General features: G+C 48.4%; 1 protein-coding gene across 24 annotated transcripts in view; it reads right to left on the minus strand.

The window, feature by feature from the left end:
* KALRN (kalirin RhoGEF kinase) overlaps window positions 1-25,524 on the minus strand; it is a 657,335-nt gene that overhangs the window by 415,919 nt on the left and 215,892 nt on the right. For all 24 annotated transcript variants that reach the window (XM_072811625.1, XM_072811621.1, XM_072811628.1 and 21 more), the window contains exons 4-5: window positions 15,998-16,190; window positions 15,114-15,626 (exon numbers count right to left, since the gene is read on the minus strand). In XM_072811625.1, coding sequence (XP_072667726.1) covers window positions 15,114-15,626; window positions 15,998-16,190 — 706 coding nt within the window. The remainder of the gene's footprint in view (window positions 1-15,113; window positions 15,627-15,997; window positions 16,191-25,524) is intronic.

A 25,524-nucleotide genomic window follows, 5' to 3' on the forward strand; every position in this document is an offset into this window, starting at 1 on the left:
TTAGAGTTCAAAGCTGGTAAGGTAAGGAATTTCAGTAATAGCATATTAGGGAAGAGGGAGCTAAGAGAAGGAGCCCTAAAAATCTTCATTAAAATTTCCTTCAGGTCTTTGACCCAATCCTAAGCTGTGCAAGGTGAGGATCCAGAAAGTCTAGCAGAGAATAGCTGTGGGAAATGGAGGATACTGAGAGGTGAGCAGAAATTTTAGGCTATCCAGTGCTCGGGAAATGTTGGAAACTCTAATACAAACAGTGTGAAGAGACTTTGGTGAACATTCTGGGCACTAAACTGGGTCCCCAGAAAGACCAAGATACAGGAGTAAGAACTATATTCTAAGAATTAGGGCTATACTCTAGGATTAATTAAAAGATGGAAGTAAATCTGTCATAACAAAGCCTAAAACAAGCTCAGTAGGTTCAAGATCTGCTAGTTATTTTTAATTTTTTTGAACATTTTATTTATTTGTGAGAGACACAGAGACAGAGAGAGAGAGGCAGAGACATAGGCAGAGGGAGAAGCAGGCTCTTTGCAAGGAACCCAATGTAGGACTTGATCCCAGGATCCCGGGATCATGCCCAGAGCGAAAGGCAGACACTCAACCTCTGAGCCACCTAGGCGTCCCAAGATCTGCTGGTAATTTAGCTGCATTCCAGAACAAAACTGAAAGTTTGGAGGAAGGTAACCTAATCTGGAGTCTCTGCAATGCATCATCTGCAATATCCAGTATACAAATTATCAGCCATATGAAGATGCAGAGAAAAGTGATTGATAATCAAAAACTAAAAGTCAATAAAAATAGACCCAGAGATGACCAGGCTATGAATTAGCAGCTAACACTTTCAAGACAATGATGATTAACATCTTAAAGAGAATTAAGAAGGAAAGGGACAAAATTATTAAAAGATGGAACACTGAAACGGAGTCCAGTTTTCTGTTTCTTGTGGCCAAAAGCATCCCGATATAGTCACTGCTCATGCAGCTTATTACAATATTTTATTCACATAATGAGTACCCACTGTATTCCAGACATTGGATTAGAGACTAATGATAAAAGATCAAGGTCAGAGTCTAGTGAGGGGGACAAATGTAATCAATATTCTGTCAATTTTAAGTGTGAAAACTACTATGAAAAGTGTATACCGTGAACTGACAGCAGAGGAGCACTTGATCCTACTTGGCAGAGGTCGAGGCATGGGAAAGCACGAAGTGGCCTCCAGAAGGTGGCAACAGCTGAACAACACTTGAAAGACAGTAGGATTTGGCTAGGTGAAGATGGAGATGGGAAGAGCATCTTACTGAGATGACATCACTTGAGCAAAGGCCTGGAGGCTTGAAATATGGACTAGAGAGGAAGTACCCAGAGCTCTAGAGCACCAAGTGAGAGGTACTGAGAAAGGATGATAAAAGAGAAGGGAGGGGCCGGGTCACAGAAAAAGCAAAGGTGGAAAGGCAGAGGAACTGCTCTTGGTTAAGTATGCAATGGAGAACCACTGCAGGGCAGTAATATGGTCAGATGTGTTTTTAACCCTGACTGGGTGTCTACACTGAGGCCCTAGACAGACAGTGATTTACTTCATTGCAAAGAGGAGTCTGAGCCAGGTCTGATATCACAGAACAAAATCAACTAGCCCATTATAGACTTCTCACCAACGGGGGGTTCTCGGCACCCACCCTTCCTTCCTTCCCCCCTTACTCCTTATTCTTATAAACCTTTCGACGTCTGGGTCAAAGAAGATAAATATGAGGGAGGAAATAAAGAACATATGACAGGTGCCCAGCACAGTGCAGACACATCACAGATACTGAATGCATGCTAGTCCCTTTCTACTACCCCTGGGTTTAGACAGGATAAGCTAGCAGGCACCAAAAGTAGTTGCTTTCTGATTAGAGAAACCCAGGGTGCAAAACTTCATGCTCAAATCACACACTGCCCTTGAAAGTGAGCCGGAGCTCAGCTCTGCCTGGAGAAGTACAGGCTCACGTTAGGCCTCAGAAGGCTGCTGTCCGTTGCCTTCCTTGTGCTAAGCGAGGGAATGAAAAGCCTCACCAAGCCCACTAATAATATAAATGTTTTCAAACTTTAAATAAGGGGTTTTCGTAGGTTTCATTTCCAGTCTGTCTGCCTGGATGAACCGAATTCTCTGCAGTACTGGCAATATGCACAGTACCCTCCCTCCGGGGAAGAAACGGTCCTCCAGGAGCCAGCAAGTCAAGCAGACAAGAAACAGGACCAACCGAGCCAGGAGTCAGCGCAGGCAGCCCCCGGGATATTGACTCCGAGTGGCCAAATTCCTTCCATCTGAACCACAGATGCTGATAAAACATTCTCCGCAATGGAGTGAGAAAATGTGCTTCACTTACTTCCCAAAATGTAGAATTGAAGAGGTCAAACTCTATTTAATCCAAGCTGAGAAAATAGTGCCCAACTTTATCCCAAAGCTAAATTTAGGCATAAACTGAGATCTGGCCCTTGGCAAGTTAATTTAGATGAGCTAATGCTTGTTCCTGGCATACAGGATGCACCCAGTAAATGGTAACTATTATTGTTACTGCAAAAATGGAGCGTCTGCTGGATGTTCTCATCCAGTCCTCCCACGCATCCTAAAATCGGCTGTGCCAATCACTTGCACATCTGGGGGAAAATTCCACATGGGCTAAAGCGGAGGTGGCCCTCCCTCCAGGGGTGCCTCTCTGGGGGAAGGGGAAGTCTGTGGGGCTGGAGCTGCGGGGTGTGCTGGGTGGGCTTGAGCTCCAGCTGAGGGAGAAAGCCGGCACTCCCCCTTTTCCCTTCTACACTCTTCCACAGCTTCAGCTGGGGCCCTGGGGGAGGCGAGGGGCGGCCAGGGAGCCAGGCCAGGCACATCCAGGAAGAGACGCTGGTCACGCTTTCTGCTTCCAGACCCCACCTGGCCGAGCCGCCCCCCACAGGTGCTCAGGAGAAGAGCCCAAGCACTCCTCAAAACCCTCCACTTCTCCAGCAGTCTGATTCAGAGGACTGCAGAGAATTCCAGAGTTGCATTCAGAGAGTGCCTGTTGTCCCTGTAAGGGGGGCAGAAATGGGATCCCAGGACCACTCATGGAATATAATGCTCTTAGTCGCCTTGATCACCACTGCTCTCACGGTTCTGTGCCTTCAAAGAAATTTACATTTACATTTAATTTAGTCACCCATCCTCCTCCCAAAAGGTTTCTGGGATTTCGTTCCACCACCACCTCCCTCCCACGCCCCCAATCCTACTGTTGTGAAGGCCTCCTGGTTCCCTTATCTCCCTTTCCTCCCCAGCATTTGATCAGTCACCTGGTCCCACTTCCCCCAGTGTCTGTGCCCCTCTCCTTCCACTCGCTCTGCCACCTTATCTGCTCTCGCTTGGATTAGTGTGAAAGGACCAGAACTCGGGGTCCTGCCTCCCAATCTCTCTGTGCATTGCTAGGCGGAAGTTGCTCAAACCCTGGTTTTTAAGGGACAGCCCTGGAATGGAGTCCCTTGAAACCACTCAGCAGTAGGTGGTGCTCTTGGGTCGGCTCAAAGCGCTCACAGTTCTGCTCCATCCAGCAGCCTGGTGAGTCCGGACTGTGGCACAGTCCACTCTTTATTTGGCACCAACTGTGTGCCTCTGTGAAACCTAAGGCATTACACCGGGCCTGACCTCCAGGAGTCTGCAATATATTTGAGGGCATGAGACCTCCGAGTGCAAAATTATAATCCAAGATGAGTTGGAATAGTCCAGTCCAAGGGGGATTGATGAGGCTTACAGGAAGATGCCCAGAGGAGAGAAAGACCACCTCTACGAGGGAAGAGGGTGAAGTAGTATTTGAGCGGACCTCCAGCTAGGGTAGGGTGTCTGTAGGCAGAGTGGGAGGGAGGTTGGAATCAACAAAGGCATGAGAAGGTGGGCCTGTGCAAAGCACAGAGGAGGATGTCCTGAAGATGGGGCCCGAGCGCCCAACTCCGGTCTCTCTCCCCATTCTCAGCCCTTCTAGTTCTCACCTCTTCCTGATGCCTCATGACAAGGGTCAGCTTCCCAGGAAAACCTCCCAGGACAAGACAAGCACCACTCTCAGGTGGGATCTGCATAGAGGACACCAAACTTCCCTTTTTTTCTCTGTACCAAGAGAGGGCGTATCTTCTTCTCATCATAACAGTAACCAGCTCCCCAGCAGGGCCACTCTTGTCCTGGAAAAGGCTCTCTGAGAAGGACTGGAGGTGAGCTGAAGAGTGAGACAGTGGAGTTTCTTGGTGAAAATGGACTGGGAGGGACACCTGGGTGGCTCAGTGGTTGAGTGTCTGCCTTCGGCTCAGGGCATGATCCTGGAGACCCGGGATCGAGTCCTACATCGGGCTCCCTGCGTGGAGCCTGCTTCTCCTTCTGCCTGTGTCTCTGTCTCTGTCTCTCTCTCTCTCTGTGTCTTGAATGAATGAATGAATGAATGAATGAATGAAAAAAATGGACTGGGAAACATGGCAGGAAGAACCAGTAGAGGCAGGTTTCCTCCAAGGGAATTAATGCTCCTTTGCATATTTTACCATGAGTTTTCTGACTCTCTAAGATGGTAAAGCTTTGGCTCTACTTGGGAATGACCTCAGAGAAAGCCTTGGGACTTTGGGGCTTTTTGCATCAATATCCCTGACCTGGGCACACCCAACTCTGAGTACCAGAAACCTGTCCACTCAGCATTTCCGTACTAGCAAAGTCTGCGTATGCACTCATGTGAAAAGACATCCTCTTCTACTCACATATGAGGCAGTGCCTCACGCCACTTGAATGAGTGAACATAATTCTCTGGATGCACGTACCTTGGAGTTTGAGGCTGGCTAACTTGTACTATAAGAAGCAAGTGCACCTACACACATAAAATCTTTTTCTTATCTGTGGAAGTGGGATCAAGAGGGATCAAGTGGGATCAAGAGATCAAGCTCCAGATCCGTCCCCATCCTTTTTCATATTTGAAAAACTGATCCCAGGAAAGCTCCTTCTCAAGAGCTCTTCCTGGGTTCTCCAGGCACCAGGCAGCTGCCACAGCTACACACTCTGCTGCCGCACGCTGCCCACTGTTGGCCGGCATCCTTGCTGTGGATGAGGCTGTGCCCTGTGCCCTCCCGCCCCAGGCCCCAGCACTCTTCTACCACTGATCCCATCTATCTACCCGGCTCACCTTGAGTCTAGCCTCCACAAACCCACCATCTATTGGGCACCTCCTGGATCCAGGGCATGTTAGATTCTGTATACATGTTTTCTTTAATCCATTCCAATCCTAAGGCATTTATTAAAATCTACATTTTACTGATAAAGAGACTGCTCCCAGAGGATACACTGGCCGCTGGGAGCCCGAATGCTCACAAGGGGCTAAGGTGGAATTCTAACCTGATCTCTGGTTGCAAAGCCAGTGCTTTTTTCCAGAAGCAGTTGCTGGGTCTGCTGGCCTTTGCCCTCTCTGCCCTCGAGAGAGGCCTGAATCACAGGGAGCTCTCCCTCAGCTCCACCCAAAGTAGGCAGCAGGACCATCAAAGGGAAGAGAAACAACAGGTTCAGAGAGAATCGGAAGCAAAAAGAGTGGGGTGAGAGCAGGCTGGAGGGGGTGCAAGCACACAGAGGAGAAAAGCCACAAATGAGAAAGGAAGGAGAGGGGAGCAGAGGTGTAGGAGAGAAGGTGAAGGGAGGGGAGAAGGTGTGTTCTGCAAAGTAAAATGCTTTGAAAAAGGTTCCTACTGTAGAGACTCGATGTGTTTTTCCACTTAAAAACTTGTACCTGAATGTCTTTTTGTTTTTCAAAAGTGGTACTTAAGACATTCCCTCCACCTCCCCCACTGGGCCAGAGCTGACACGTTACCTTTCTTCCTGGGCCACCTCCCACTATCTCCCCAATACACACTAGGCACCCCCGACCTGAACTCCTGCCCAGTAAGCAACAAAGGCCCAGATATCTAACCGGGCTCTAAGACCAGAGTGGGCACTACTTCCGTGCCGTCCTCTCCTTACAAGGTTGTCAGGAATCACATCACTGCTGAACCTGCTTTTCCCTCCACTTCTCTACATGACTCCCCTTCTCCAGGGCTTGAGTGGGAGACAGGGGCCCCAGCACCTAGCAGAGGACCTGCACACAGCGGACACTCAATGACTGCTGGCAAATTGGTGAACCAATGAAGGTTCCTCGGTTCCTTCCCTGTGCCGCACACAACGTCTGTCTCTGATCAGGACCCTCTCTTTCCAGCTCACCTAAATCGCCGCAGACAGAATCAGTGTGACAACCTGGATTCTGGAAACACTGTTAACATAGCGTCCACGATCTCAGTTCTAAGGGGTCGCTATGGGGCCCACAGCTCTGTAGGGTCCATTCATAAGTAGAGGCCACTTCTGCAGGCAATTCACACACGGCTGTCCTGCCTGGCTCCTCTGCAGCCCCCTGGGAGACCTGGGAGGGATCTAAGCCCCCCTCTCTCCCCGCCCCAGCTCCCTGCCAAGAGTTCCTCCCAGGCCTGCCTCTGATCTGCCCTCCACGTCCACAGGCCTCCTGCACGCCTGTGACCTCCAAATACAGTGGGACTGAAAATGCAGGAGAAGGAGAAAGGATGGAAGGAGGAGAAAAACAGCTTTGGGAGAGAACACTTGCACATGCAGCTTGCAGAACACTGTGACTTGGATTATTTTTGGAATCTAATGTTTCTAATGTTCAAGGGGAGGAAATGAGAAAAAGTAAGTAGAGATTCCCAGGACCAGCAGGCTGGAAATAATACAGGACACCGTGTCCTGTGTCAGGGCGGGATGCAGACACACTTCCTTGCCCTGAGCCCAGTCGGGGGTGGGGGGGGGGGTGGTTTAGGCCCCAGTAGGAGAGAGGGAGAGGGCAAGAACAAGAGGGCACTGAAGCGTTTCTCTTAAAAAAAAAAAAAAAAAAAAAAAGCAGGAAATTACAAAACACCCAGTAAAGACCTTGCCCTCTGGCTGCCCCAAGTTTGCAGCTCTTTGAAGCCACCCTCCCAGCAAGAAGGGCTCAGGTGACTGAACTGCAGAGACTAGTCAGCATGCACCCTGGAGGCCTGTCCAGGGCTTGCCCTTTCTCCACAGCAGTGGTGAGGACCCCCACGCTCCATTCCTCCTGAGCCCGTCTGGCCACCTCCTAGGTTGCTGGCTGACCTGTGTGCCCCTTCTTCTGCAAGGCAAGGTCAGTGTGTGTGTGTGTGTGTGTGTGTGTGTGTGTGTGTGTGTATTTCTCTGAGGAGAGGGTGGAACTCTAGCCTCAGGGCAGAGGGCTCACCTTCCTTGCCCCCCAACTCTCTCCCAGGCACACTTCCCAACCTCACCAAGTCTCAGCTCTCCCATCTATGACATGATGCCTGTATTTACACCTGCCTGGCCTGACACATAAAGCAGATAGGAGACCAAATGATGAACCACCAATTGGAGGACTCTGGGTGGGTCTCCACTCTGGGTCAAAGTTTTCTATATCAACTGGAGGACTCTGGGTGGGTCTCCACTCTGGGTCAAAGTTTTCTATATCAAAGGAAGGGCTGGACCACAAAACCTCTAAGGTCAGGGGTGTGAGAACACTTTAAAAACTGACATCCAAAAAAAAAAAAAATCTTCTGTATTTTAATTGCTACAATGGCACTTCAGTTTGACAAATGAATGTGGAGTCAGGCTCACTGCTGGCTTGCAGAGTGTGGGGCTGGAAGAGAGGTAAAGAGGAGCAGCAGTGGGCCAGCTTCTGGTGGGACGGAGAGGCAGAAGAATTCCTCCACAAGTGGCCCTACAGGTCTCATCACTCCAGGCAGGAGTTTTACTCTGGGCCCTGGGGAATGATCAGAACTGTTTATACCTTGGAAGGAGAGGGAGGGCAGGAAACAGCAGTGGATACTTTGCCCAGGGACAGGGCATCCTGGGGACGTCCTGAATGGCTAATGTGGTTAACAGGACATACACACAGCGAAACACAATAAGCACGTAACCCTTAGCACAGTGCCCGGCGGCCTGCCATGATGCCTTTCACCCAGTGGGCCCCACAAATACTTTCTCATGGCGACATGAAGGTCCCATTATTTTGGTTGCAAGGACCTCCAAGAAAATCAAAATGCATAGATGTGTTTCTTGGATGGACTGTTGGATGTGTTTCTGGCCCAAAGTTTGCAGGACAAACTTTGCAAGACAAATATACCCTTAGCTATGAAGCAAAGCAGAAGGTGACAAGTGTCTCAGATGAAGAAGGTGCACGGGGAGGGATTACTTTCCTCTATGGCTGCTTCAAGGATAGACTGTGTTCCTAGAGACCTCTCCTGTGGCAGCTCCCCCAGCCTGCGCCCAACAGATATGGCCCCCTTTTGATCTAGGTGCTCCTCTCTGGGTCTCAGCCAAGAGTATCACACAGCCTAGTGATCTCTGGGGACCCCTGTGAACCTACATCCTGATTGCTGACTTCTCCCAAAACTCAATTCTTGATTTTATTTCATTTAGGGATCATCGAAAACTATCTAGAGCAAGCCCATTGGGAAGATAGCACTGATGATGCTCTGCATGGTCTCGGCAGGCCCCCAGGGACTGAAGAGGAGGGGGAAGGAAGGGAAGCCCAGGACCAGCACCTCTACGCACCACCTATCACCCTGTTCAATTCTCCGAATGAGCCTGGGCAGTTGGGCAGCAGCTCAGGCTGCCCCCTCACCCCTTTTTTTCCCTAGCAAGACCAGAGTTCAAGAGATGATGGCTCTATTTGCTGAGAAAAACACATATTCCATCACCAGCCAAGATGACAACCCCAAAGAGCAAAAAGCCTACTGTAGATATACAGGGGAGAATGAACAGGAAAAGGCCAAAAATTATTACAGAATTTTTGAGCAATAAAGAGGCTTGGATATCATTAATAGAGCAAGGGTGCGAGGAGGAGAAATGCAAGGCACATTCGGCTGGGGTAGATGGGGTCTTTACCAAACTTTATCAATGTGGAGATTCTTTTTTTTTTTTTTTTTTTAAGATTTTATTTATTCATTTGAGAGAGAACATGAGTGGCAGAAAAGGGCAAAGCAGACTCCCCACTGAGCAGAGAGCCCTATTCGGGGCTCCATCCCAGGACCCCAAGATCACAACCTGACCTGAAGGCAGACGCTTAACTGACTGAGCCACCGAGGTGCCCCTCAACCTGGAGGTTCTGAGATGTCCCCTGACAAGCCTCGTCTCTACCACCACCACCACTGCCATGACCACACACACGCCCTGCCACACTGCTCCTCCCATTGAAAGACATTTTCACAAAGAGAGAGTACTGTTTATGAACAAATTCATCATCCTTCTTTGGCCGGGAACATCATCAGAGACCAGAGAGGCCAGACGCACCTAAGGTCTCCCCACTGGCAGAGTGGCACCTCAGAACAAATCTGAATCCCCACTCAGCTCTGTTTCAGCCCAGATATGGCACCCCCAGGTGTGAACAGAATTTCAGCATGCGAGAATAAATAGGCAGGAAGACATTTAGAATTCGGTTCTCCAGAGGGGGCTTTGCCACAGGCAGCATGGTGAGGCTGGTCTCCTCAAAGCAACCGTGAGGGTCATGTGAGCACATGAGTTGGTCAAAGAGGAGGTGGGCACCTCAATGCCCTCCTGACCGGGGTGCTAAAGGTCTGGTCCGGAGCACGTTCCAAGCACAGCTTTACACAGAAAACAACCACTGTGCTGCAGAAGCCCATCCCGAGCATGGTTCTAACACTGGAAGCCCGGCAGAGGAGCCTTGTCCCTTTGGGGGGACTGCTCCCACATGCAAGTGGGAATATACTTCTCTCTGGAAGGGCTTTGGGCAAAACTAGCACATAGGCCTCCTGCGTAGACATCAGTATGTAATCAGAAGCAGAGCGGAGGAAGGTTTCTGTATCAGGTAAGTGGTCAGTGACAGGCTAGAGCCCTTCAGGATGCTTCTTTCCTGCAAAGCCTGGAGGACTGGGCCTTCTGCAGACTGGAAGGCAGATGGTGCGGCGGCTTCGGGGTTTTCCGATGCATGTCATGGGCCTCGGCATGTTGGTGGGCATCACGGGGTCACCATGGCTGTCATCAGTGTGACACGGCTGGGTTCCTCCCGGGGTGTGGGAGGCACTTTCTGATTCCAAGGTCTTTTCTAGTTCTGACATCCTGGAAGACGTGCCCTAGGCATCCAGGAAAGGTGGGGTGGGGTGGGGGGCTACGAGGATCCTCCTCCGAGCAGCGAGAGGACAAGGAACAAGTGTACCTAGTGACCTTACTACAGCAAACCACCCCCTACAGGGGAAGGGGCCTGCCTTCGGCCTGGCAAGGGGAAGTGATTGCAGGGTAGACCCTTCCATCCCCTGGGGGCCCCTGCAGCTGTGAGCCAGGTCTGCAGAGAGAGCCATCAGTGCACCTGGCGAAGGAGGAGCGCCCTGTCGGAGGTCCCTGAGCACTGTGGAAGACAGGCCCATTAGTTAGAGACTGGAGAGCACAGCACAAGGCCGCGCCGCTCATCTTCCAACAAGATGCACTGTGTGCTCCCTGAATCACCTCTGAGTAGCCCAGTCCTCCCACAGATTGCTCATCAAGGTGCTCCTATCGTTCCTGATGTGCAGATCTCTCTTCTCTAAAAACCCCCCAATCAGGGAGGCTGTGCCTAGGGCAGGGGGTGCACACGGCGGACAGAAGGAATAATAACTGGGAGCTTGCGACAGCTTGCTATACCAGGACAGAAACTCCAGCCTACTCAGCTTTATCTAAGTGCCTTGTTTTGGGCTCATGACAGCTGCTCAGCAGTTTATTAAATGAACGGGTGGCCTGCCTTGTGAATTATCTGTGGAACAGAGTCCCTCCTCTCTAAATGTTGAATTGGCAAGGAAAATGGCTCCTCCTTCCTCCCCTCCCTTTCCCCAAGATGAGGAAGGGTCATCTCAGAGGTCAGGGGAAGGTGGTGAGAGGTGGCTTCACTCCCCTAAGGCCAGCTGGTAAATGGGGAGCAGCACCTGTTATTCAAGCCCTGGCAAACAAGCTGTCACCCTACAGGGCCATCAGGGACACGCTGCACTCACCCTTTCACAAAAATAGTAGCTGGGTGACAACTCAGTTTCCTAAGAGTTCCCCAGATCTGGAATCGCAGGCCTCCAACAAGCCTCCCAGAAGAAAGGGGGCTAAGACGTGGCTCATGCCGTAACTATGTCCTCACACCCTTGTTTAAACGGGGATGCAAAAAAAAAAAAACACAAAACACAAAAACAAAAAACAAACAAACAAAAATAAACAGGGATGCACCCACATAACCCTCACCCCACACAGCCACCCTCCTCATCCCTTTTCAGAAACACCAAATAAGTCAAGGGCCGAGGTACTCGGTTCTGCACAGATCTTTTAAATTGATCTGGAAACGACATAGAAGGACTGTTTTTCTCTCCTGCCCTACACCCAGCACATTTTCTGTGGCAGCTGGGTCAAGCCTGAGCCACATGTTCGTCACTGACTCAATATCAAAATATTCCTGGGCTGCCCTCTTCCCATCACCCCTTTGCTGCCCTTGTTTCATTTTTTTATATTCCCTTCCCTCCTCCTCTACACACACCAAACATATCACACGCATGCCACACACTACACATACTTCTTTTATGCTATGAACCCACCGGGGGACACGGACCCAAAACTTAGAGTCCTGCATAGAACCGAGGGACTGTGTACTTGGGTGGGGGCAAAGCCACAGCTTGATTTTCACCGACCTCTCACTGAAAGACAGCATTCCTTTCGATTAGGAACGCAGGCAGCGAACCACATTAGGGTTAGCAATAGCTGTGCCTCCGATGCCAACAGAAGCACACACGTTTTCAGAGACATCAGGTTGTTGCCCTGAATTGTCATTTAGGTTCCTCACTCCATCAAACTCATGGTAGTTAGAAGACTTCAAACAGAGCTTGTGATTTAACATGTTCCCAAACAAGTATAAAAGTTATTGTGATTTTTAAAAATGGAATAACGGCATTTCAAGAATTATCTTCCAAGCCTAGATGTTATTTTGTACATTCACAAATGTTATTTTATATATATATATATATATATATATATATATATATATATATATATATATATATATATATATTTTTACAAATGTTATTCTGAGCACGGTCCATGGCATGGAAAGGCTAAGAGCCCCCGCTGTCCAGTGGGCATCAGAAGGTGGGATGTGAGACTGTCCCCAGAGTCACCAGGGTGCGGGCCAGGGCGCGCAGGGCCAAGAGGCAGCGGTCAGAGGTCTGCCTGGGGGCAGCAGGCTAGCGGGGCTATTGACTCGGAGCGTGGGTGGGCTTCAGAGACCCAATACTGGCTGTGTCTAACCCACAGTGGGATCTCGGCGAGCCCCGCACCTCTCTGAGCTCCCAGTTCTTGTCACCATCCATTCTGAGCTTTCCTCGACTGGGAAGCAGGACCAATAATATACCATAAGAATCTTGTGAGCATGAATTGAGGACATATATGTGCGGCAGAAGTTACTGCTTGGTGGGCTGGTGCTTGGCTCACTCTAGAAGGTCAGCCTTCCCTACCTGGGGATTTCTGAGGCTAAGGTGGTGGGTTTTTTTTTTTAATATTTTATTTATTTATACATGAGAGACACAGAGAGAGAAAAAGGCAGAGACACAGGCAGAGGGAGAAACAGGCCCGGGGAAGCCCGGGGGGCTCAGTGGTTTAGCACCACCTTCAGCCCAGGGCGTGATCCTGGAGATCTGGGATCGAGTCCCACGTCGGGCTCCCTGCATGGGGCCTGCTTCTCCCTCTGCCTGTGTCTCTTCCCCCCCTCCCCCTCTGTGTGTGTGTCTCTCATGAATAAATAAATAAATTCTTTAAAAAAAAAAAAAGAAAAAGAAAGAAAGAAAGAAACAGACCCCATGCAGGGAGCCCAACGCGGGACTCGATCCCAGGTGTCCAGGATCACGCCCTGGGCTGAAGGCGGTGCTAAACCGCTGAGCCACCTGGGCTGCCCAGGTGTTTTGTTTTTGAGGCAGGTGTTATCTGTGCCCTACAAAGGCTTCTCATATCCTTGAAATTCAGGGATGCAGTGAAATGTCTCACACAAAACACTTGTAGGCAGACCTGAGTCCCCCGCCTTCCCTTCTAACTCTGGCTCACCGAAACAGGTGCCCAGGCCAGACTGCAAAGCAGATCCCCCGTCCCAGAGCAGAAGAGACTGCAAGTAAAAAGGAGATGTCCAGGGGGATCCCTGGGGGGCTCAGCGGTTTAGCTGCCGCCTTCAGCCGGCGCATGATCCTGGGGTCCTAGGATTGAGTCCCGCGTCAGGCTCCCTGCATGGATGGAGCCTGCCTCTTTCTCTCGGTCTCTCATGAATTGAAAAAAAAAAAAAAAAAAAAAAGGAGACATCCACACCTTTCCAATATTGGTCACAGGAGCCAAAGTACCTGTCTCTGGCTTCACAGAGCAGCTGGCTTCTGACCTGGTGTCTCTCATCATTTGGTGAGCAATGACAGGGATTCTATAGTCCCCCCCACCCCCCCAGCGTGGGGCAGGCCAGGGCTGGACCTAGACTGCCCAGCCACTGGGCAAGGAGCCCATAAGAAAGCTGCAAGGGAACCTCACAATCCCCAAGGTTGTGCAAGAAACTCCTCTGCATGTGCAAACTGGCTTACATGATGTTCAAAAGATCTTTTGCAGAAAGCATCTATGCATCCTTTAAAAATCACATACATCGATTTTCATCTGATTATGAACCATAAAAGATTAGAAAGCACAGAAAATACAGAGAGAAATTAAAATCGACCGTAAGCTTGGGCCCTTGAAATCCAAACTAGTAGAGTTATGGTGAGTTTTTTCCCATTTATACCCGTGTTGACACTCTCACACAAATTGGGGTCATAATTATATATAGTTTTGTAGCCTGATTTCATTACTTCCAAATACCTAGAGACATTTTCAATACAAGCTCTTAAAAGACAGAAAACCAGTATGTCAGACACTGTCTGTAAAACTCACCGGTTACCAAGATGTCATGCTATACCTAAGAGTAGGATTGTGCATTTATAGATAAGTTCTCCCCAGAAAACTGATAGGAGGAAAACTCATTTCACTCTTATTAAAGTGCATATGATAGTAAAACTCTCTTCTTTAGCTTTGCAGAGAATCTAGAGAAGATACTTTGTGTCTTTGGCAAAGAGGCACCATATATTTTTCTTTTTCACTTTCTCATATGTGCCCTGATAAGGGGAAAGCTTTGAAGATTCCCTGCTGCAAAAAAAAAGGGTCTTGCTTGAGAACGTACTCAGCCGCTGAGGAAAAACCTCTAGAAAGAAGTGGTATGGAAGGAAGAGCCCTGAACTTCAAACGCAAGAAAGCGGGATTCATAGGACACGTCTGCCATAATAGCCCCAAGATCAAAGAGCAGCCCATTCCCCTGCATGTCAGCAGAGACACCACCACCCACCTCAAAGGATCAAAGGGCCGCACAGATTAAATAAGATGCCGCCTGTGAAAGTGAAAGCAAAGGAGACTGCAGGACAATAATCACCAAGTCCTGTTCTTGTGACTGATAAGAGTATTAGTATTTTTGTAGCACATCCTGACTGGGGCAGTGTCCAACAGTATAAAAGTGTGGTCTCTGCAGCCACATGGCACTTCGCAGACTGGCCAAGTTCTGTACCTTCCCAGTTTCTCCATTTGTAAAATGGGATAATGATAATCCACTTACTTCATAAGACTCTTGAGATGATTACAGTGAGCTAATTCACGTGTGGTGCTTACGACAGTACCTGGCAATAGTAAACACTACATAAGGACAGCTTTAAAGTCAGTGACCAATGACTAAAGATATGATTAAAATAAGTAAAAAAAAATAAAAATAAAATAAATCAACCTAAATCAGTAGGCACTTTTTTTTTTTTTTTAAGTAGAGCCAACCAGCAGGAGCGGGGTAGGGGAGGAGCAGAGCGAGAGAGAGAACCTCAACAGGATCCAAACAGAGCCCCACAGGGGGCTGGATCCCACCACCCCGAGATCACAACCCGAGCTGAAATCAAGAGTGGGATACTGAACCGACGGAGCCACCCAGGTGCCCCCAGTGGGCACATGTTTTAAAGCTTGCAACCTCTATAGGTTTCCCTAAAAAAAGCTGGGCGCCCCCCTCCCCACTGGCCGTGTCCCCTCCTACCTTCTCGGCGTCCTGCTCGAAAAGCCGCAGCTGGAAGCACTGGTCCAGCTTGAGCTTGCGCACGTGCCACATCTGGTGCAGGTGCTGCCGGGTGGAGTGCAGCTTGTCCAGGAGGCTGGTGATCTTGGGCACGAGGCTCTGGAAGTCGGCGCTGCCCGGGATGCAGTTGCGCCCCGAGAAGCCGTCGCTGCAGCGGATACACTGGAGCAACCGCTGCCCCTCCCGGTCCAGCTCCTCCACGGGGGCCTTCAGCACCTTCTTCTTGAGCTGCGTGTGCTCGTCGATGAGCCGCCGCGAGCCTTCCACGTCCACGGGGAACTCCTTCCGCGCCAGCATCTCCTGCAGGTCCTCGAGGCGGGACAGCAGGTGCACGGCGCTGTTGAAGAACTCCTCCAGGGACAGCCGCAGCTCGATCCATGCCTCGTGGTTGTAGTCCAGGGAGCCGTCGAACTCCTCGGTCAGCTGCGAGGGGTCCACCAGCTTCGTGAGGCCCTCCACGGACACCATGCTCGTCTAGGGGGGCAGACACAGAGAGGGGGCCTCGCTGGCGCCGGGCGGGCAGGGGGCAGGCCCGGGAGGGGGGTGGGGTGGGGGGATAAGACCACGGCCTGCCTCGGAAAGGGTGAGAGGGAGAGCAAGCACCCGCGGGCAGGAGCCGCACATCAGCCAGGGGGAGCGGTTTCTGCAGGCTGGCTGAAGGTTGGAGAGGACCTCTTGAGCCTCTTCCTCCTTCCCAGACTGACTGGGGAGGCCACAGCACCAAGGAACCCTGAAACATCAGCCCCTGCCATGCTGCCTGTCATTGGGGGGCCGGAGGAGCAGGAGGGAGAAGCGCGGGTAGCACAAGGGGAAGGGAGAGGGTGGTGCTCAGAGGTCTGGCTCACCTCGAAGATGAATTTGGAGCTGCCGAAGTTGGTCTTCTGTTTCTGCCAGAAGTTGTCAGGTTTGATGATGAGGGCCACATGGATCTCAGCTGGAAAGGCTTCCTGCAGCGTCTTGAGGAGGGGCTTGATGAGGTCCCACTTAGAGCCCCGCATGTCGATGATGACGGTGAAGCCACGTTTGCACACGTCCTCACTGCGGGGAGGTCAGAGGTCAGGCATGGTCACTCTGGGTGGCTGAGACTTTGGTCACTCTGGGTGGAAACCTGCCTTCCTTTTCACCTGGGCCACCCCTTCAACCTCACACCGGGCCTCCTGGCTGCCTTCCAATCCGATCCGACTCAAAATGCACCGCCTCCGAAAACCTTTCTAGGGTTAACCCCAACTGACTAAGGGCATTCTGGTTTCTCCCAGCACTTAGCAAGGAACTTAGCCTTCCCTATGGTCAACTGCGCTTGTTGGGATGTTATTCAGGTGTTCATAATTGTGTTTTTCTTTTTAATTTTTGACTCCTTTCCTTGCTCCTGGCACGAATCATGTTTTCCTCAGTTGAATACAATCTCTCTAAAGACAAGGACCCTCTTGCCCGTAAAGCTGAGATGGAAAGTCCTTGGTATGAGTTCTATCCATCCCTGTGCCCACGTCAATGGCAGACACTGGTATGCTTTACCACTGAACCCAAACTGGTCCAAAAAATCTTTTTCCATAAAAGGCTCTGGGCTGCTTCTATCAATTGATTAGTGACGGTGCACGAAGCATTAACCTGTATTTGCCACCACTGTATTTAAAATGTGTAACTTGTAGTTCAAGATATATGTCAATTTTTTTAAAAAAAATCAGGTTTCTGAGTCATGCTATTTGCTCTCAGATGGCCAAGGGTGAGACTGCTTGGGACGTGGATGTCATCCAGTTTTCTCATGTACTTCCATTACACCAGTCAGGGTGTAAAAAGGCATGTTTCAGGAAGCTAAGAGAGGAAAAACTACTCTTGAAATCAAGGCCAGATGAAGTGACAGTGACCATCTTGAAAACCTGAAAAGTAATTAGGCTAAGTGAATCAAGATGTTGCCATACAACTTCTTAAGTAGCAAAATTTATTTAAGCTGTAACTCCTAAGAAATGAAAGAAAAAAAAAAAACCACGAAGGTCAAAATGGTTATAACATGTCAATTTGGATTTTACCTGTAACTCCTAAGAAATGAAAGGGGAAAAAAATGAAGGTCAAAATAGTTATGTCAATCTGGAAGAAATTCTCTGTTTTGGTAGTTAGGGGTCTTTCCTTCGATCCTTCTTGGTTTATTTAACCCATGTATCTATTTTATGACTCAAAATAGATTTTGGGGGCAGCCCGGGTGGCTCAGCGGTTTAGCGCCGCCTTCAGCCCAGGGCCTGATCCTGGAGACCCCGGATCGAGTCCCACATCAGGCTCCCTGCATGGAGCCTGCTTCTCCCTCTGCCTGGGTCTCTGACTCTCTCTCTCTCTCTCTCTCTCTCTCTCTCTATGTCTCATGAATAAATAAATGAAATCTTAAAAAAAAATAGATTTTGGTTAATTCACATTTTTATATAAATATGGTGTACTATTACCTTCAGATGTTTTAATTTCCACATAGCACTTGCTTAAACCACTGTGCATGTTGCATGACCCACAGATGCGTACCACCACATATCAATCACTTCTAGCTACTGGAGGTAAGGCCACATTTGGAGGATTTGGTCCGCAAAAGGAAACAAAGCCCCTTTTTAGGCTTCGTTCCCAAATCTCAACCAGTGATGAGAATGTCACAGACTCTTGAAGAGACCACAGCTCCCGTGATTGTACGACTGTCTCAAGCATAAGGCAGTCCTTGGGCCTCCCAGTTAGACAGAAAATTTCCCAAGCAAGGAGCCTCTTTCCATTTTTTATTGTTGATACAAAAGACTACACTCAACATGAGAGGAGTTCCTCCTCAGATCCTGCATTCCAAAGGAAAGGAGTTGCCTCTTCTTCTTTGACTCTTACTGAATGGACAAACGGCCAGAGTCTTCCATAAATAATTTTCTCTGCCCTATCATCTGAAAGCAACATGACTTTTTCTTAATTTATGGAATTCCCTTCCCATTTTAAGAGAAACACCTGCTAATTATAGAAAAGTTAAAATATTCAAAGATCTACATGAGAGCTGCTAATGGTAAGGAGTTATAATACTCTTGTTTCTTTCCAGTCTTTTTTGTGCACGTAATTTTCATGCCGCATAGTGTTCTATTTTTTACTGCAACATAGAATTTTTTCTCATACCTAAAATGCCTTCAAAACTATTGCATTTAATGACACAGAGTCCATCTTAAACCTATACCATAATTGTTCTCATAATTTCTTTACAGAAAGGCATACCAACTTCCATATCCACTAGCCGTGTGTGACAGTTGTCCCCCCTCCCCCCGTTGTAGCCTCATCAGCCCTGGCCACTGAATTTTAAAAATCCCTGCCCATTTTCTAAGAAAAATATTGCATTACATTTAAATTTGCATTTCTTTGACTACTAGCTATAGCTTATTGGCCCATAAGTATTTCTCTGTGACTTTTATCCATTTTTCTATTGGAGTTTACTGGCTTCTCTCATTGTTCTTAACTTGGCTTGACTCAGATTTGTCGCATGCCCTCTACGTCAGGCACTGCAAAGTAACCTTGGGTCTTGTCTTTCCTGCAAGATGACCAGCTTGTTTACCTTGTTTACCTGCTCCTCAGGCCCCACTGCTGCTACTGTAATTATGCTGACAGGAGAAATCTCCATCCCTAACGACGAATAGTGTTGCCACCAAGAGCTGGAGTGTGACTATCCCAGTATCTAAATGTGGCGATCGGTAGCAGCCTACACACTATTAACTAATAATCCCTGAAAACCCAAAGTAGAAATCAGGCATTAATATTCTCTAGGAAATTCTCCCTAGCTTGGGAGATGGGGACAGACGCCCAGGGGCTGAGCGCTGAGAGCTAATCTAATTGCCATCTTACTATGAAAACAGCCTAAACTCCCCAGGTGCTCTGTATGTTTGGTTTCATGTAAGGAGCATGCCTGGGGGAGGGAAAGAACTTTTTACCAAAGCTTATTCTATGCCAGGGCCTGTGGCTGGGCACTTGACAACCATTATTTCATTTTATCCACACAACAACTTATAAACCTGGTATGGTTATCTCCATACAAGAAATAACAAAAACAGAGGCACAGAATTTGCCTAAAGCACATGACTACTAAGTGGCTAAACAGAGAATCAAAATCAAGACTTCAAAGCCCACGCTCAGGTCACTATATTGTATCATACCATACCATACTGTGATTGGGGGTGGGAGTTAAGGGTCCGTGATGGGGGATTAGGTTAGGATGCTCACAGGAGTTGAGAACAATTAGGACAAGGATTCCAAGTGTATGCCCTCCATCCTGCAGTCTGTGCAAAATCACAAAATCACAGAAGCAAGAGAGTATGGCATATTGAAAAGTTCTAGTAATTCACTTTGGTTTTGGCACATGGGTAAGGGGAGAGTGATGAGAGGGTACCACTCAATGTGCTTTAGAGAGCCCTGTTCTGGGTTCTGACCCTCCTTTTCCACACCCTCCCACCCAGGGAACAAAGCAACTTGCCACATGGAGTCTGTGTTGCTCCCACTCTCCTTCTAGACTAAGCTCCTACTACCTAAAAACCTAAAACTCTATGCCCAAAGAGCCCTTAGCCTACTTCCTCGGCCCACATGTACCTCTTTCCCAGGTCCAATCCCCCAATGACAAGTAACACCACAGTATGAGCACAGGGATATGGCTAGAACACAGATACGCGAGCTGGGGTGTCCCCACGCACACAGGAAGACAGAGCTGGGCAGTGGGCAGAGAAGGGAGGCGGACCATGGGGGAGGGCCCAGTCTCCCTGGATCATCAAGCTCTAGCAGAGAACTCAGAGCAGCCCAACAAATCTAAATGTGAGGTTGGTCTTCTAAGTCACCATGAAGATGTATTTGTCGAAGTAGAGAGTAGATGCTTTATTTAACAGTTTGTTCACTTGCTCTGTTAATTTTCAAAATGTACACACAGGGTATGCGGGTTTCCCTTGGTACTACTCTTGCCCTGGGCATCACAATGTAGAAGCAAGCCTTCCAAGAAGAGGCAGGAATGGAAGCAGACCTCAAATCAGGATGCTCTCATACCACGGCAGGAGCACCGGATTTATCCTAAGGGCAATGAGGAACCACTGAAAGGGATCATTCAGGAAACATGAACAGGTGATTCAGGACTGCCCTGCAGCTGTGCAGAGGGAGAGTCAATCAGGGTCAGCCAGAAGGAGTGGTCAGAGTGGAAGCAGAGAAACCACCTCCTTTGGATTTTTGCTAAAATGCCTTCTACATGAAGTCTCCCTTGGGCCACCCTATTCGAAGCTCCGGCTGCCACCTAGCATGCCCTTCCCTTATTTACTTTCCTCTTTAGCACTTATTTCCATCTGAGTCATGTATTTCATTTATTCACTTATAGTTCATCTTTCCTCACTGGAAAGTAAGGGACTCTTGGCGCAGAGTCCCTCAGTGAGGGCAGGGACTCTTGTACAAGTTTCCCTGCTGGATCCCCAGTGCCTAAATCAATGCCTGGTGCATATTAAGACTCAATACACTGAGGTAGCACATAAGGGCATGGAATCTAGAACCAGCCTTCCTTGGTCTGAATCCTGGCTCCATCCTTCACTTAATGAGGAACCTCGGGCAAGTTACATTTAATCTCTATGCCTTAGCCCCCTCCCTGTAAAACAGGAATAAACCTGAATACTAATAACCACAATGCAGGTTGACTTAAAGCTTAAGTTTGTTCATGCATGTAAAGCACTTGCTATGGGTGTGGACACATAATCTCTACCACGTAAGTCTCAGCTGCTATAAGAGATGCTGTGGATGTCCCACCAGGGCCCCTTTATTGACCACTGTACCCAGCCTCGAGCTCTAAAAGTGTTGCAGCTAGCAGCTCACACCTGAGCCCATCTCTGGAGATTTTCCTTTTATTTATATATATATATATATTTTTTTTTTATTGGACTTAGATTTGCCAACATATAGCATAAGACCCAGTGCTCATCCTGCCAAGTGCCCTCCTCAGTGTCCATCACCCAGTCACCCCAAGCCCTGCCCACCTCCCCTTCCACTACCCCTTGTTCGTTTCCCAGAGTTAGGAATCTCTCATGTTCTTTCACCCTCTCTGATATTTCCCACTCATTTTCTCTCCTTTCCCCTACAATCACTTTCACTTGGAGATTTTCCTTTGATTGATGGGTGACACTTCTCCAGGAGACACCTAGGCAGTGACAAGCCCAGAGACCAAGGGTGGGGGTTGGGTGGGGGGGAGCAGTGTCTTTCTATAACAAGATAGAAAGGTGGAATAACTATGAAGTGTGACTCATACTCCAGAAGCTTCTCATTCTCCCAGTCAGTCTCCAGCTAGACTTTATCTGAGACCACATCCTTGCTGGGTCCTTCCTTTTCCCTCCTCTGCTTCTCCAACTCCTTTACAAGTTTTTCGGAGGAGGATGCCCTTCATAAATCATTTACACTTGAATCCCCATTTCAAGACACACAGCCTAAAACATACATCTATGAATTTCCTACATACATGAAATTCTGAAGGCAACTTGATAGGTGGTCTGGAAATTAAAAGAAATCCGGGTTGCAAATTTCGACTCAGGGATCATTAGTGCCCGGCACAGAGTAGGCACTCAATAATACTTACTGAATGGATACACTCATGAACTGTGGTAGAAACGCATAAAAGTGAGTGAGCACCCAATGAAAATGAGTAAGGTGAAAAGACACTTCTTGACTCAAAAGATAGGACTTATGGGAATACCAATGTTTAAGAGATGGGAGAAGAAAGTAGATGAGTCTGAGGGAAAAAATACAGAGAAGTTAGAGAAAATCAAGAGAAGACTGAAGTCAAAGAGATCGGGGAAGAGGGCGTTTCAAGGAGGAACGCGGTGTCATATGCTGCAAAGACGTAGGTCACTAACTGAGATCAGAATTGTTGCATTTAGCAGCTAAGAGGCCTCTTTGGTCCCATTGGTCAGGGTAGATTCAGGGCGTTAGCGCAGAGACTGGGTGGAGCAGGGAAGCAGTCTTCCTACTTGATCTCTGAGATGATTACAGGAAACGTCAAAGTCATCAGAGGTTGCTTTTGGCACACTCCCATCCCTGGCCCTGTCTTCCCAACTCTGGAAACAGCCCGGGTCTGCGCACTGCTCTTTGGCTGCCCAAGCCCCAGGAACCTCCCCTGCCCATCTCTTCCCCAAGCCTCCCTGCTCCCAGAACAAATTCCAGTTTCACCAATTGTTCTGATAATGCCCTTTTAATTAAGAAGGACCCTTCAAGGGTCATGTAGTTTGCTCAGGGGTCCGATCTTTGTAGTCTCCCTCAATTTGAGACAGTTCCTCAATTTCCTGGACTTTGATTACCTTGGTATTTTCGAGGATTATAATCTACTTTGTAGAATGTACTTCAGTTGTGCTTTGCCTGGTATTTTCTCATGGGTAGACCCAGATCATCTATTAGCTGAATTGTCACTGAAATGTTGGGTTTTCTCACTGTATCCACTCAGGTGTACATGATATTGCTTACAAGCAGCCCATGACGTTGGCTAAACCATTACTGAGAGTGAACTTTGATTACTTGATTACGAGGGTGTCTACCGGGGCGCCTGGGTGGCTCAGGTTAAGCGTCTGCCTTCAGCTCAGGGCGTGATCCCAGAATCCCAAGATCGAGTCCCGCATCGGGCTCCCTGCATGGAGCCTGCTTCTCCCTCTGTGTGTGTCTCTGCCTCTCTCTCTCTCTCTCATGAATAAATAGAGTTAAAAAAAAATAGAGGGTGTTTGCCATGTTATCCTCTGAGTTATTTTTTTCACCCTTTATAATTAAATATTTTGTACAGAGCTACTTTGAGACCATATGATTCTTTTCTTCCCACTTACCTCATCACTCGATGGAGAGCAGTTTGAGTAAGCCAAATTACCCTGGACTATAACAGGTAACCTTCCTTTTCGTTATTTATTCTTTAAATGATATTTATTAGCCCAAATTAAATGTTCAGGGGCAGGGGACTACTGCATTGTATATGGAGGGATGGGAGCATAGAAAGGTGAAGTTTGGAGCAATAGGCCTTTAAATCCGCTGAGGAGGAGAAAGGAGGATGAGTAACCCTCCCCAGCTCCCACATCCCCTACTCTACAGCGGGAACACATCCACTGCTCACTCCCTCCTGCCTCACTCGTCTCTCCTCTGGGCCTTGAGACCTGGACACCCGCGACCAGCTTCTCACCCTCTGTGCTAACTTACAACCCCTTCAAACTACGCGGTAAACTTCTCATGAACTCTCAGGAGCCCTCAGGCCCAGGATATAAACGTATACTTTATGATTGATCAGATATTTCTTGTACTCAGTTCTAGACCATTTACTCTTTTGTTCATTACCCGTCATTGGTGCTGTTTTCACGCAGCAAAGCTTGCGCGATCTCAAAAAAGCATTTGTACTACTTTATGCCAATACTTCTCAAACTTTAGTGACTTTCATTATTGCCTAGGACGCTTGTTTAAAAATGCTGACTTTGGGAACTCCTTTCAGATATTATGATGAAAATCCGTGTGGGATGAGACCCAGGAGGCTCCCCAGGTGCTCCAAGGACAATACCTAGAGTCTCTTAGCTGTGGCTTGTGGGAGTTTAATGGATACTCACTTTGTCTGAGTCAGATTAAGAGAGACATTAATACACAGTAGGCAGCACACAGCTGTCCAGTCAGGGCCATGCTCGACAGGCACACCAACAGCTACGCGCTACAGGAGCCTGTCAAAAATGGCAGCAGGTTTCTCTATATACATCGTCATGTTCTCTCAAATGGAGTCATTTATTGGAAGCACAGGCTTGGGAGGATTTCTGTCCTCACAGTGCAATTTTTGGGTTCTTTTTGCAAAAACTGAGCTCCTCCTCTCTTGGCCTGGAGAGGCTTTCCCTGAAAGGCCTGGTGGCTGCCTTTCCCAACATAGCAATCTGTGCTCAACCAGGCACCTGCTGGAGATCTGCTCCCCAGGCTTCCCTTTCTACTTCTAAATTGCTATCAAATTACCATGGAGTTTCTGCTTCTTATCAGACACCTGACCTGGCAGGCTTATCGAAAATACGTGGGCAAGTCCTGGGTCACCTCTGGGTCCCCCAGGCCCTGCCCACATCTGATGTCCCCAGAGCTGTCTCTTGATCCATGAGGCTGTGAATGCTGTAAGGGCTGTCCCAGGTGTGATTGATACGGGTGTGAAGGGTCTCAGTGGTGGGCGGTGAAGAACCAATGAACAGGCACGTTACCGCGGACACTTTGCACTCCTGGTTGCCAGACCAGGACCAAGGTTCCTCTCACACATTGCCATAATCCTGTCCTTACTCTGCATGGCAGCTGCCATATGTGGGGTAACTGCCATCAAACTCTGGCAGAAATCACAATTTAAGAGCACATTGTTAAACCCAGTCCCCCCAAATGGTTTTATTAGGTATGACTGCTATGGCTGCTTATAATGAATTCAAGTGTCTTTGGAGAAGGCTTAAACTCGCCATTCTTTAAACCATCTCCAGCTCATTCACACACTCATATGATCTGTCTGCTTGTTGGCCTTTGGGTTTGCTTCCTCTATCTTAGCTGCTATAATTACCCCAGCCCTACTTCACACATTTGAAGACTCAATGCCTTTAGCTGGGGTGGTGGGGGGAGGCTGGGATTAAGATACTAGTGCCTCAAGCTGAGGATTGCTCTGGGACCTGAACAGCAGTGTGGAGTACCTGTCAAGCCAGGGCTTCCCCTTGGGTTACAGGTCTGGCCTCAGGAAGTACCGCTTCCTCTCAATCACTGCTCCCTCAACTCCTCCCCAGGTCCCTGGCTAAGTGAAACCCAGACCATCCCTCTGGTTTCCATCCAGGCCATATCAGTGAACCACCCTGGATACCACCCATTGTCATCTGGCTAAGGGGTCAGATGCAAATGCCATCTTCTCCCTCAGGTTTTCCAAGATGTCTACCCTGATCTCCCCCTCGCCAAAACAGCATGTTATCCATGCCTTTCTCTCAACTGTCTTATTTGTTTCAATCTTGTATTATGCTTTGGCCTCTCTTACTTCTATGACTTTGTGCCTGCCCATACCTACCCCATCTTTGCCTAGGTAACTTCTACTGTAATTTCAAAGCTCAACTCACATGCCGCCTCCTCCAAGAAGTCTTCCCTTACTGATACATTCCCTCCCATTCCACTCTATCCCCACTGGGACCAAGGTTCCTCTCACACATTGCCATAATCCTGTCCTTACTCTGCATGGCAGCTGCCATATGTGGGGTAACTGCCACCAAACTCTGGCTAACCAATTTCTTTATCCCTCATAGACATTTATGTGGCTTCAAAATGAGAGCCTAGTTATGAAGGTGTTTCATAAATAATATGGTGTCATGCAAATAAATTTATCCATCTGTATCATCCATCCGTATCCATCTGTATTATC

This window comes from Canis lupus, chromosome 35 (assembly GCF_048164855.1).
Source record: "Canis lupus baileyi chromosome 35, mCanLup2.hap1, whole genome shotgun sequence".
NCBI lineage: Eukaryota > Metazoa > Chordata > Mammalia > Carnivora > Canidae > Canis > Canis lupus.